This window comes from Ictalurus punctatus, chromosome 15 (genome assembly GCF_001660625.3).
Source record: "Ictalurus punctatus breed USDA103 chromosome 15, Coco_2.0, whole genome shotgun sequence".
NCBI lineage: Eukaryota > Metazoa > Chordata > Actinopteri > Siluriformes > Ictaluridae > Ictalurus > Ictalurus punctatus.
Window position 1 is genome coordinate 22,128,165 of NC_030430.2, and position 12,001 is coordinate 22,140,165.

At 39.8% G+C, this 12,001-nt stretch overlaps 1 protein-coding gene across 2 annotated transcripts in view; it reads right to left on the minus strand.

The window, feature by feature from the left end:
• Positions 1-579: 579 nt before the first annotated feature.
• Positions 580-12,001, minus strand: part of hbs1l (HBS1-like translational GTPase) — a 45,408-nt gene continuing 33,986 nt past the window's right edge. For both annotated transcript variants that reach the window (XM_017487481.3, XM_053686489.1), the window contains 8 exons: positions 11,482-11,599; positions 7,254-7,322; positions 5,724-5,828; positions 5,389-5,479; positions 3,319-3,427; positions 3,083-3,183; positions 2,253-2,397; positions 580-1,397 (listed from right to left, as the gene is read on the minus strand). In XM_017487481.3, the coding sequence (XP_017342970.1) occupies positions 1,386-1,397; positions 2,253-2,397; positions 3,083-3,183; positions 3,319-3,427; positions 5,389-5,479; positions 5,724-5,828; positions 7,254-7,322; positions 11,482-11,599 (750 nt within the window). In that variant the 3' untranslated portion in view covers positions 580-1,385. The remainder of the gene's footprint in view (positions 1,398-2,252; positions 2,398-3,082; positions 3,184-3,318; positions 3,428-5,388; positions 5,480-5,723; positions 5,829-7,253; positions 7,323-11,481; positions 11,600-12,001) is intronic.

A 12,001-nucleotide genomic window follows, 5' to 3' on the forward strand; every position in this document is an offset into this window, starting at 1 on the left:
GTTACGATAAATGACGATAAATCCGTACAAGAACTCGCTCTGGAGATACTGCACGAACATGAATCTGGGATGGTCACAGAGACGAACATACGGACCAGCTGAAAACGTAATGCTTCTACAACCAAGTGGAATTTAAAAAAAAGAAAGGGGATGAAGAGAAAGCGCATCCCGTGTCCTCTGCTTGTACTGCTCTGTACGTGTGCGGTGCAAATTCAACAAGGACGTACACTGGGTATATATTTTAAATGTGATTTAATGAGCTGCCTCAACCTAGTCTTAAATGTATCCACATAACAGCTTGGAAACCCAAACAATGGGAAATTTATCAAATATTCAGAATCGCCCTTACACCTTACTACCACAGTCTTACCCTATATGCTGCTTTGCTTTGTTAATCACCCGAGTATTTCTCTCCAACAATCACATTCCCCTGATTTCTCAAACTTCCTGGGTAAAAAAAGATCAACTTTTTGGTGAAAGGTGTTTGAAGTAGAACAGTTAGGTCAACGCCATGTCTATATGGGCGAGCCCACACCTACTCACCAAAAAAATAATAATAATAAATCATGAGATGTGCGGTCATTTTCATGATTTTATTTTCTTACTGAAGCAGCAGTCAGATGTTTGAACAAGTTTAGCTTCAATAAACCCATTTTAAATACGTCTCACTGCTGCCAGAGCTTCTCAGCAGCTCACAGTTTCTTCAGGTGCTTGTACCACGAGAACCCTAACCTGCTTTGAACTCTCGCGGTCTCTGCTGGATCAGATCTTTAGTGTTGCTTTAGGTTCGGGGCACAGTTGTAGATTGTAATTTGTTTGCCCCCCCCCCCCCCCCCCCCTCCCCTCCTGAATTTCCATTCAGCCATAGGATCATCAGCATCAATGGATACAAGAGAAGGGAGTTTAGAAATATCAATGCATATTACCATATTTGGTACTGTGGTGCCAAAGCCCTTGATGAATAATTCATAAATAACCTCAAAAAAAAAAAAAAAAAAGGAAAGAAAATGAATCTTAAAAACATCCTCACCCCATCCGGGGTGAATTGCACTTTTTTTTGTTGTTGTTGTTATAATCAGATTTACATAAAATAATAAAACAATCAGAAGAAAAGTTTTTGGGTTTGTTCATCAGGGACGTCGTCGGTGTAAACAAACTGTGCTGGTGTGGTGTTAAACAGCCACTAATGAAACAATGGAGGGAATCTAAGGCATGCAGACACCGAGCCTTCGTGTTCGAGACGAGAGCGGATGTGAATGAGCTTGCGATGAGGATGGATGAGGGAGATTGTGTGTGACGTCCAGTTTAAGGGTGGAATTGCACTTCTGTTCAGTGGCTCCTCAGTCCCGTCAGCGTGTTCTGAAGGATCTGGGTGCAGCTGCAGTTTAATCTTTGATCTACACAATGGAAGAGAAATGCTTATTAAGACTAACGAATACAACAGTGGTGGCTGTGTTTGTGTTAGAGCTAGGTCATAGGACATCGTAAAACAAAAAAAAAACAAAACAAAAAAGCATCGTCAGCAATTAATGTAATTGACATTGGAGCATGATTAACAAGACTGATCTTTAAACAAGCTTTATAGGTGATTTTCACACTGGGCACGCTCGCTGCGGTCCGAATCCAAGTGCCATCGTTCCCGGCGCTCCCTGCAGCCTTGGTCTGGTTTCAGGAACACTTGATTCTATCGACTAAACGTTTTTTGTAGTTGTTCTATAACAAAATGATTTTGGTGCTGATATGTGGAGCAGTGGACCTCTTCTGTGTCATGGTACACGTGCGTCGTGGAAAATTATGATTTCGTCATCGGCTAAAACATACAAACAGGTTACTTTAGTTCCTGAACGAGTGCCGACCCGAGTACGAGTTGCTTTTACATTCACGGGAATCGTGGGTCGGTTCCAGTGCAACCAAACTCCTACAGGTATTCTCGGGTTCGGTACCCGACTAAACGGCTAGTGTGAAAGCCCCCATAGTGCGGCCCCGACATCTTGGTGCCCCATGTGAGTAATAGCATATATATATATATATATAAAAAATAGTTCATTTTCCCCCTCAGATGTACATACTGTAAAAATTATATTTACTGTCCATATGGAAGAGTTTTATTGTGATGATGTCATAACCTGCTGCCATGTTCACTTTACAGTACATTTAGTCATAACCTACATTATATAGGATGCTTAGTTTGGAACCTTCATGTGTGTGAGTGTGTGTGTGTGTGTGTGTGTGTGTGTGTGAGTGAAAGATACCTCTGTGACGACCCCAGCAGCGATGGTGGAACCCACATAACGCAGCATGAAGCGCCCGAGTTCTTTGTAGTCCTTATAGAGCTCCAGAGCCACAGGTCTCTGAGTCTGAATCTCCACCACAGCGTTCTGACCTTTACTCAAACATCTACACACACACACACACACACACACACACGCACACGGCACTAAAGGTGATCGTCCCTTAGACTTTGTCAACATAACACATTTATAAAAGCATGAATCTATTCTAAACTTATTTCCTTCATTTTGTTTAAACTACATCATTCACTGTGAAAAATATTCACATGCCTACATTAATACACCCACACCGGGGAAAGAAGGGGGAGGGGGGTGAAAAAAAACAAACCAAAAAAAAACCCCTAGTGGAAACAGGATCTTTTGTATCTCTGCACAAAACATCAATGTCAGACTTTTACATCACTTTCCTTAAGACATGCATTAGCATAAAAATGTAGAAATACACCACGTTAGTCCTAGTGTTTTTTTCAAGGTAGGGAAAATGTGTTCTGCAAGCAACAACTGATACTGAAAAAACTCAATGTAGGCTACAGAAAGAAACCACATGCATCGAGATCATAAATCCAGGGTCCCATGAAATACTTCGCATCGGCGGAAATCATGCATAAATTCATCAATAACGCCAAACACATGGATTAGTAACAACTAATTATTCCGAATTTTTTTTTTTAAATCGCATTAAAAAGTCATTACCAGGCCCTGATTAAGCTTCTTAACAGCCGCATTCTGGCATCACAAGCTCGAACAAAACAACGAGGTGTCTAGAGATCCCTAAATTCTAACGTACTCACTTCGGTTTCTTTTTCAGAACCTCGCCGCTGGTTTTGTGTAACACACTGACGAGCTTTCTGATGGTGGCAGGCTCACTCACCGTCTGGTAGTGCAACAGAACCTGACGATCAGAAACACACACACAGAGTTTAAAACTCTGCACTGCGCACACAGACAGCTGAAACGTAAACAATACAAGCCATTTCAAAGCAGTGTATTTGCTCCGATGCTCGTCGGTGAGGTCGTGTGAACTCACGGGGAAGCCTTGTGTGACTGGCAGTTCGATGTTAAACAGCAGGATTCTGGCTCGGAAACGAGTGCAGGCCCTGATGGGCTCCTTGGGGTCACAGAACACACAGCCGATACTAACGAAAGAGAACGAGGATAACGATGTGAACAGGCAGGGAATGACAGAGTTAGTATGTTTACACGTACAAAACGTGCCAAGTTTTAAAGGATGCTCCACTTCGCCTACTGGAAAGCGCTCTCGGGCCGAGTTCTGGAGCGTTCGGGTTGGGAGAGGTGTCTTGTTGGCAGTTTATTGTTTTGGTATTTATATATTTGGTATTTCAAATTGCTATGACTACTGGGATTTCACTCTCTCTCATCCTTTTATTGTATATAATTGTGAAGTTTTATGTTTTTGTTGAAATAACACAAAATGTGCAATTGCCAAAAGATATCATTGTGTTAAATCCCAAAATAAAAATAAAAAAAATCATTTAAAACAAAATGTGCTGATTCGCTCTTTAAACAGATGCACGCAGTGTTCATTTTGTTGATTTTTTTTTGGGGGGGGGGGGGGGGGGGGGGGTGTACAACTCCCCAGCCCAATCACAAAAACTAAATAATTCACTGCTCACAATGTACACACGCTACCAGTCAAAAGTTTAGACACACTCATTAATTTATTTACCCCCCACATTCTAGAATAATAAAGTCATAAAAACTCCGGAGGAACACAAATGAAACTAGGGGAAGTACATTATAATAATAAAAAAAAAATCCAAAATAAATCAAAATAATTTAATATTTTAGCATCTTCAAAGTCGACGCCTTTTTCGCCTAGAATTTCCAGAAATGTATTCTCGCCGTTTTCTCCCCCGATTTCTTGAGGAATTTCCCTGAAATGCTTTTTTATTTATTTTTTTTTATTAAACAGTATTAAAGGAGTTCACACCGACGCCGGACTCTTTATCGCCTGCTTTTCAGAATATTTCACTCTGAGTCGTCCGTTTAAAAAAATATATATATATTTTTTTGTAAATTAAATGTTAGTTTTCTAATGAAAGAAGCGAACACGTCGGCACGATGATATTTTTGTCCACGGCACCGATTTCACACGTTTAATCACACACCTTCCGATCAAAAAGCTTTCTAACGATCATGAGAAACATTTCGGTCGGGTGTCCACAAACTTTTGACCGAAGAAGACTGAAAATAAAAATTCTAAATCATCTGTTAAAAATGAACTGGGTGCACACAAGTAATATGATAATTAGAGATGGCACCACAGTATCGGTCTAAGGCCGGTACCAGCGAAAATAAATAAATAAATACATTTTACAACAACAAACAAAAAAATGGTGGATCGGATATTGTAGAAAACATCCGATCTTGAAACAACGGTCAAAAAATTTTAATTGGACTTGGAAAAGAAATGCGTTTTTGGAACTGGAGATGTTTCCATGGAATGAGATTTCAGTTTTTTTCTTTTGTTACGATCGATTAGATTTTTTCGTGAAAGAGTTTATAGGTTAACGATATAGGACAGGTGTGAGTACCGGCTGATACCGATAAGGTTTCGGTATTTGTACCGGAACAGAAAAATCGGTCTCTGATAAAGTGTGGAACTCCGGGTATACACGAGGTTCTCGGTGGTCAGATTTATTTTTAAATACATGGCATGTTCAACTGAACAGTCACTTTCGAGTAACCCACTAAAGAAGAAGGGTGTAGTGAAATTAGGAAGTAAAATTTAATCATCCTGCCATGATTTCCGTTCTCATGGAGTTGCTTTACTGGCATTTTCTACAATAGTTGCAAAATTCTTTGAGCTGTGAAGTCTGTGGCGTGTACTGGTTCTGTCCGGTTCTTTACGACCCGATTATATCTACACACGAGCGGATGGTCAAAAATGTCCGGCATCAGTTCAACAGTATACATGCGTTGTATTTCACGACAGATCTATGACTAGGCTCACGATCTCTGAAGGTGATTTACAACTTATTTCTTTTAAGGCGGGTCTCTGAGACAGAACACTCCAAGGTCAGAGGTGAACAGAGTCTTAGATTCAGACCTGCTTCCCCCAAAGAAATGTACTCACTTGATCTTTATGATGTCCATCCCTGTGACGGTCAGACTGACGTGGTCCCCGGCAGCTGCCCAGTCTAACGGCTCATCGTGAAGAGTGATACCTGAACAGAGAGACGCACAGGAAGCATGACAAATCAATGAGCTACCACAAGAGGGCAGTATTACATTTCTTTAACAGAAGCCTTGAGCTCAACAACGGCCAACTTCTTTTTTTTATTTTTTTTTCCTGCTCTAAATAGTCAATGTGAACATTTTGAATTCACACACACACACACACACACACACACACACACACACACACACACACACACACACACACACACAGCACCTAGAGTGTTGCGTTACCTTTCACAGTGCAGGTCTCGTTGGGAGGCATGGCCAGCATCCGGTCTCCTGTCTGAACGAAGCCAGCTTCGATTTTCCCCGTCACACAGAAGCCAGAACCCTGATCTGAAAAGCGTACATCAGACAGTCTAAGAATGTGATCCCACGGGAAGGTTAGGGGTTAGGTGCCACCATTAAAGGAGGTGTTCAAGAAAACTTGGGTTAAGATTTGAATTGGAGCTGCATAGCTAATGCTACTAACACACAACAAAAGTCGCTGCAGCACAAAAAGAAAAAGTCGGTGGAAAGTTCTAGAAATCTCTGCACTCGTTGGTGCACTCTTCAACCAGACCCCAGTCTCTTAGGACCTTCAGCCTGATCTGACACGTTCATCATTTTTAAATGTTCAGACATCATTTACAAAAACATTAGTGCCAGGCCAGGCCTACCTCTACCTCAGAAACCCTGGGAATGGAAAAAAAAAAAAAAAAAAAGAACTGAAAGGTGAGAACAGGGTGATGGGTGTGAATGACTAATACGACGTACTGCAACACTATATGTGAAATGTGGAGAGTAATGCTTTTTAAATGAATCTACACCGTGTGCAAAAACGCAACGCAACGCAAAAGTACCCACTGCAAGAAAACGTGTGAGCTGCGATAAATGACCTCAAGCACGCTTTCACACCTTTCAAACCAATCAGGATCAGAGTGGAACTCACATACCGCTTCATTCGTTACTCGCTCCGTTTCATAGGTCAGAAATAAAACGATTAGATAATTATATGAAAGATTAAGCGCATCATGTCGAGGACTGAGCAATATCATCACGATATAATATCGACATCGTAATAAATTGAGATACTGCAGGTATTACTATATATATTTTTTTTTTATTCATGTATTATTTATTTAAATAAATGCCATAAGCAGATGATCAGATGTTATCTTTAAAATGGTAAAATTGTTCAAACCGACCGATTTTTCCATTTCATTTTCATTCATTCCTTTTCCAACGTCGAATCGTTTATTTTTCTAGACATTAAATAGAACGTATGATCAACTCCCCATGTTCCACACAGCAGTTCTTTAGCAAAAACTAAACAAGTGTGATGCATCTTACATCTTCGACTATCTTGATACGCTATTTTTTTGCCATACGTCGCTTTTACATTGTTTAATTCCTGCAGCGCCATGGCTCTGCTCAGCACAATTTAGCAGCTCACATCTACACAGATAAATAAATACATAAAGACACGGCATGTTCGTTTCACTTTCTGCACGCTGGCTGACTCGCTTTGAATCAGAGTTGAATCACTTTCTCACAATCGAACTGCGACGCGGTTTAGACTCTCGGACCGGGCGCTCGGTTCTGCGTCAGAGCGCGATCGCCGTTTCCTCGCCTGTCTAAACACGGCACAGACGAGGAAACGCGCCGGGGTTCGGTTCGAACAGACGAAACCCTGCATGTGTGAAAGCAGCCTTACGGTCACTGTTAAGCAGGTTAAGAAGTGTGTGGTTGGTTTTGCGAGGGTGGATTGATGTCACTGACCTTTAAAGACGTCTGACACGCAGAGTCTGAAGGGCTTCTCCACTGATCTCTGAGGCGCTTTAAATGAATCTGCAGGGGAAAGAAAGGGGGACACCAAGACCCATGAGATCATCTTAAAGGATTAAAACTTCAGTACTTTCTTCATGTTAACAAACAATTATAAAGGTGCAGGTTGTAATGTTTAGACATGCTTTTAGACCAGGAATCATACCGTCATCTCGGAAAACTACAGACTTTCCTAAGCTTCCTTCATCTGTCCAGAAAATATATATATATTTTTTTTTTTTTACACCACTGTGTTGGTTAAACCGGCTCATTTATCAGACAAGGCCTCATTTTGGCAAATTATACACCATACAGCCAAATGTTTGTGGACACCTGATATTTGGTTCTTCTGACCTCAACACTTTTGGGATGAACTGGAGCGTGACTGCACCCCAGGCCTGATCTCACTCTTGTGTCTGAATGATCACAAATCCCCACAGCCACGCACCAAATTCTAGTGGAAAGCCTTCCCGGAAGACTGGGGCTTATTAGAACAGCAAAGCGAGACTAAATCTGGAACGAGATGTTCAACAAGGACATATGGGTGTGATGATCAGCTGTCCACAAACTTTTGCCGATATAGTATACATTTACATTTTTGTAAAGTAGAGATGTCAAAGAATATTACTCACTCACACACACAAATTTCTGGACAAAATCCAATTTTTCGCCACTTTCTGTCGTTTGGTGTTTGGCCAGAATTGATCAGGTTTAAACCGGTTTTCCCAGACTGCCACACATCTACAATACGACCACGCAATGGATCTTATTAGTTCTCTTTACACTTTTTCTGGCTTATTCTACAGAGCAGGTGTGGCCAGTTAGATGGAAATGGCAGTGTCTCCTTTAAATCGCTAAATGCCTCACAGCCAGCGCAGGACACAAAAATCTACAAACTGCTTCTTTAATACATGTCTGTAATCTCCTTCTTATCCACGTGTAGACCCCCCCCGCCCCCGCCCCTTCAAATGCAAAAATCTTTTAACGTTTATAAAGTCCAAACCAACAGAATTAAAATAAACCCGTAAAAATCAGAGCGAGCCAAAGCAGTGCATGTGTGAAAACCTCTCCGCGTTCTCATTTGTGCGACGCTGCCGCACACACGTTCACACCTTTGTGCAAAAACCGTGCACGGCTCTGCAGCGACCACAGGGGATGAAAACGAAAACAACAACAACAACAACGCTGACCGTTTACGCAGTCACTTTGATGGTCAGGATTACATTTACAGTACAGATGTAGCCTTTATACGCAACTGGACTATAAGCCGTCTACCGCAGTCCTGCATGCTCCGAATGCTCGTGAATGAAAATGATTTGTATTTCTGATCATTTGCATAGCGCAAAGAAAACAGACTGGTTTTATTGTTTTTCCCTGCACTTGTCGTGTGACTCGTTTCTGCATCATGACATTCCCAACATCCAATGTTAATGATACTACTACTACTACTAATAATAATAATGATAATAATAATAATAATAATAATAATAATAATAATAATAATAATAATAATAATAATACCCTATATTTGGATTTCTCTAAAAGACAGAGTAGACAATCTCAGGACCATTAAATTAATTATCAAAATGACATACAAGGGAAAAAAAAAAAAAAAGTATTCCAAGTGAAAATAACTTGAAATATGGGCAAATTGATCTATATATTTATATTTATTATTATGAGATTAATATAAATCAAATATAAGATTAGTAAGCTCGTTTTTTTTTTTTTTGGATGCTTTTACTAATTTCAAGCTTTTTAAAAAAAATTCAATTGGCAGATAATGTGGCTTCGGTCTAGAAAGAAATGTTTAAAATTTGAATCAATAAAACTATCAATAGAACAAGACTAATTTCAGCTTCAAATTAGTAAAAAAAAAAAAAAGTTTCATAATCAAACATTTGGTTTATAGTAACCTTACAATAGGGAGAGAGAGAGAGAAAAAAACAGTTACATTTGTTAATTTTTTTTACTTTTTGTGTGTGTGTGTGTGTGGTGCAGATCTAAGTAAGTCTGTTAGAAAATACTGTGGGCAGGTATAAACAGAAATAACTGTGGGGGCGGTAAAGTCTGGTCAGAATTCCTTCGGGAACTGAATACATGCAGCCCAACCCCAAATGATTTTATTTTAAGCAACACTATGCTTAATAGATGCCCTTTCAGATTCAGCCACCGGAAAAAGGCGCGAAGTTGTCATTCACATGCATTCATATGAAGCCATTTTTTCTACATCATGTGACACAAGGGTCGTTTGGCCAAAACATTCAGTAAAGATTACGACGGATTTAGGTCAGGCGACAGAGAGCAGAACAAGTAATATAGGTTTTATTTTATTTTTGTGCTATTAAACAACATTTAACATACACAAATAGTACTAGAACAATGAAATGTGTTCTCAATTTAAATATACTCAATATGATACTGATATTGTGAGACACTGAAAGTATTTCAAGTATAGTACAAAGGTCGATAAAAATACAGCACTGCTCATAGTAAGATGACCGGAGCTGTTTTTGTATGTTTAAAGTTTTTTTTTAAAATTTTATATGTTCCCCTGCTGTTTTGCAAACAAAGCCAAACATATTATGCATCATGAACATGTCTTCAGGTAACGTGATATATGAAAGGAAATGATATCCCATCACTTATCCCAATTAATAACACATGGATTACTCCACCTACACCTGTATCAATAAAACCATTCATGTTGAAAATGACAAAAGACTCAGATGGAGGAGTTTGCAGTTTCAGCAGAAATAATCTCAAGGTTATTTCCAAAAGTCAACTGAGGCAGAAACGGACAGCGTGGACGTAGCCTTTAGCACGTGTAAAGAAATCTACTTTAAAGAGCAGTACACAGTAATAAACTGAACAAAGTCCATTTTGGGTGCCTTTAAAAATGCATCAGCAGTCTCCGGTACATTTGATTTTGTCGCTCTTGGTCTGAGAACTGGTCTAATGTGTAAAATATGACTTTCTTTACTGACATGCAAATATTTCTCTAATGTTGAATTTTTTGGTTGGAAAAGTAATGATAAGAAAATCTAAAATGCTTTATTTACTAAGCGAATAATAATAATAATTCTTATTATTATTATAAATATAGCTGCAAGCAGCAATTATGGGGCCAAGCACAACAGAGGCAAAGTAAGGAGCTAAGCAAGCATCATGAGCATGGGTGACGGTTCGGTTTGGTCCATCCACATAAAATCGATAACTTATTGCTGGCATGGACCGAAGATGATTTGTGTCGATTTTGGTAAAAAAATCGGAAAGCAAAACTGTGCTCGTCATCTCGTGAGCACTAGGTGGCGCTGTTCAGAAACTGCGCAGGTACCCTCGAGTCACGATGCCTATGACATATATACCAAGTTTGGTCTGAATACACTGGGGAAATACAGCCTCACGCCCTTTTCGGCTTGTTCACTGTCAAATTCGTTTGCGCGTTATTCGAGAACGGTTTGACATGAATAACTTTTTGTCAGCATGGTCCGAAGATGATCCGATTCGGAATTTGTGAAAAAGGGATAAATGGTCTAGGAGGAGTTTGAAAAAGTGTTTTCCATAAAATTCTAAACAGTGGAAAAATGTTTAATTACGGAAAATTACGTCGTCGGGTGCATTCGTCTCGAGTCAAGGAATCGGGGGGGGGGGGGGGGGGGGGGGCGTTAATTTTGTTTCTGGTCCTCACAGTTTAAAAGTTATTAATATAAACATGAGCACAACTTTTTAAGCTGTTGGTGGCGTTAGAGTTTTCGAGATAGCAACTCCGAATTTGCTATGGGATCAATTCAGACCATCACATCTGTGTGCCAGATTTCATAACCTTCCTATGTACGGTTCTGATCGTAGACTCAAGAGCAGAAGAAGCCGACAATTTGTATTAAAAAATGAGGATGCCTAAGACTTTTTCACAGCATCTGCAGGATCTTAAGGCCTGGATGAGGCTCAGGATGAATGGTCTGGGGGCTTTTTTTGTGAGTCAACGGAATCATGCTGAGCATGCTGCGATCTTACCGTTTGTGTGTGGGTTCGCGCATGGGTTAACCGCTGGAAAATCCTAGTTAATATACCAACACCGGTCCCTTACACTGGTTTGTTATGCATGCACATAGAGAAGCAGTTTCTCAGGATTCTGCAACACTGTAAAACACCTAAACCTACGCCACATGGACATACACACCTATCTGTTCCAGTAGACACGGGCCTTTGTACCAGGCTGTGAGCGCTGCTTCAGTACTCCTGGTGGTGAGATTCTGTCCTGAAAGGCCACTGGTAGGGATGTAATACACATCACTCTCCTGTAAGCACATTGCAAGTGACACATTAACACGAGAGGACAAAGCACATAACCTATCCGCAATTACCGATATAGTCTTAATAAAAAATATAATTACACAACAATAACAAAGCAAAGCTGTTAAGCCTGCTCTAAATAGTCTCATGACTAGTCTCACATTCTTTACAAATATGGTCCAATGTATTTTATATATATATATATATATATATATATATATATATATATATATATATATATATATATATATATATATATATATATATATATATATATATAAATATAAACAGCATATATTTTAGAAAGTGTACATTTCTAATTTGTGTGCATTTGCTGTGGGATCTGGCACCAAGACGTTAGCAGCAGATCCTTTAAGTGCTGTAAGTTGCGAGGCCTCCATGGATCG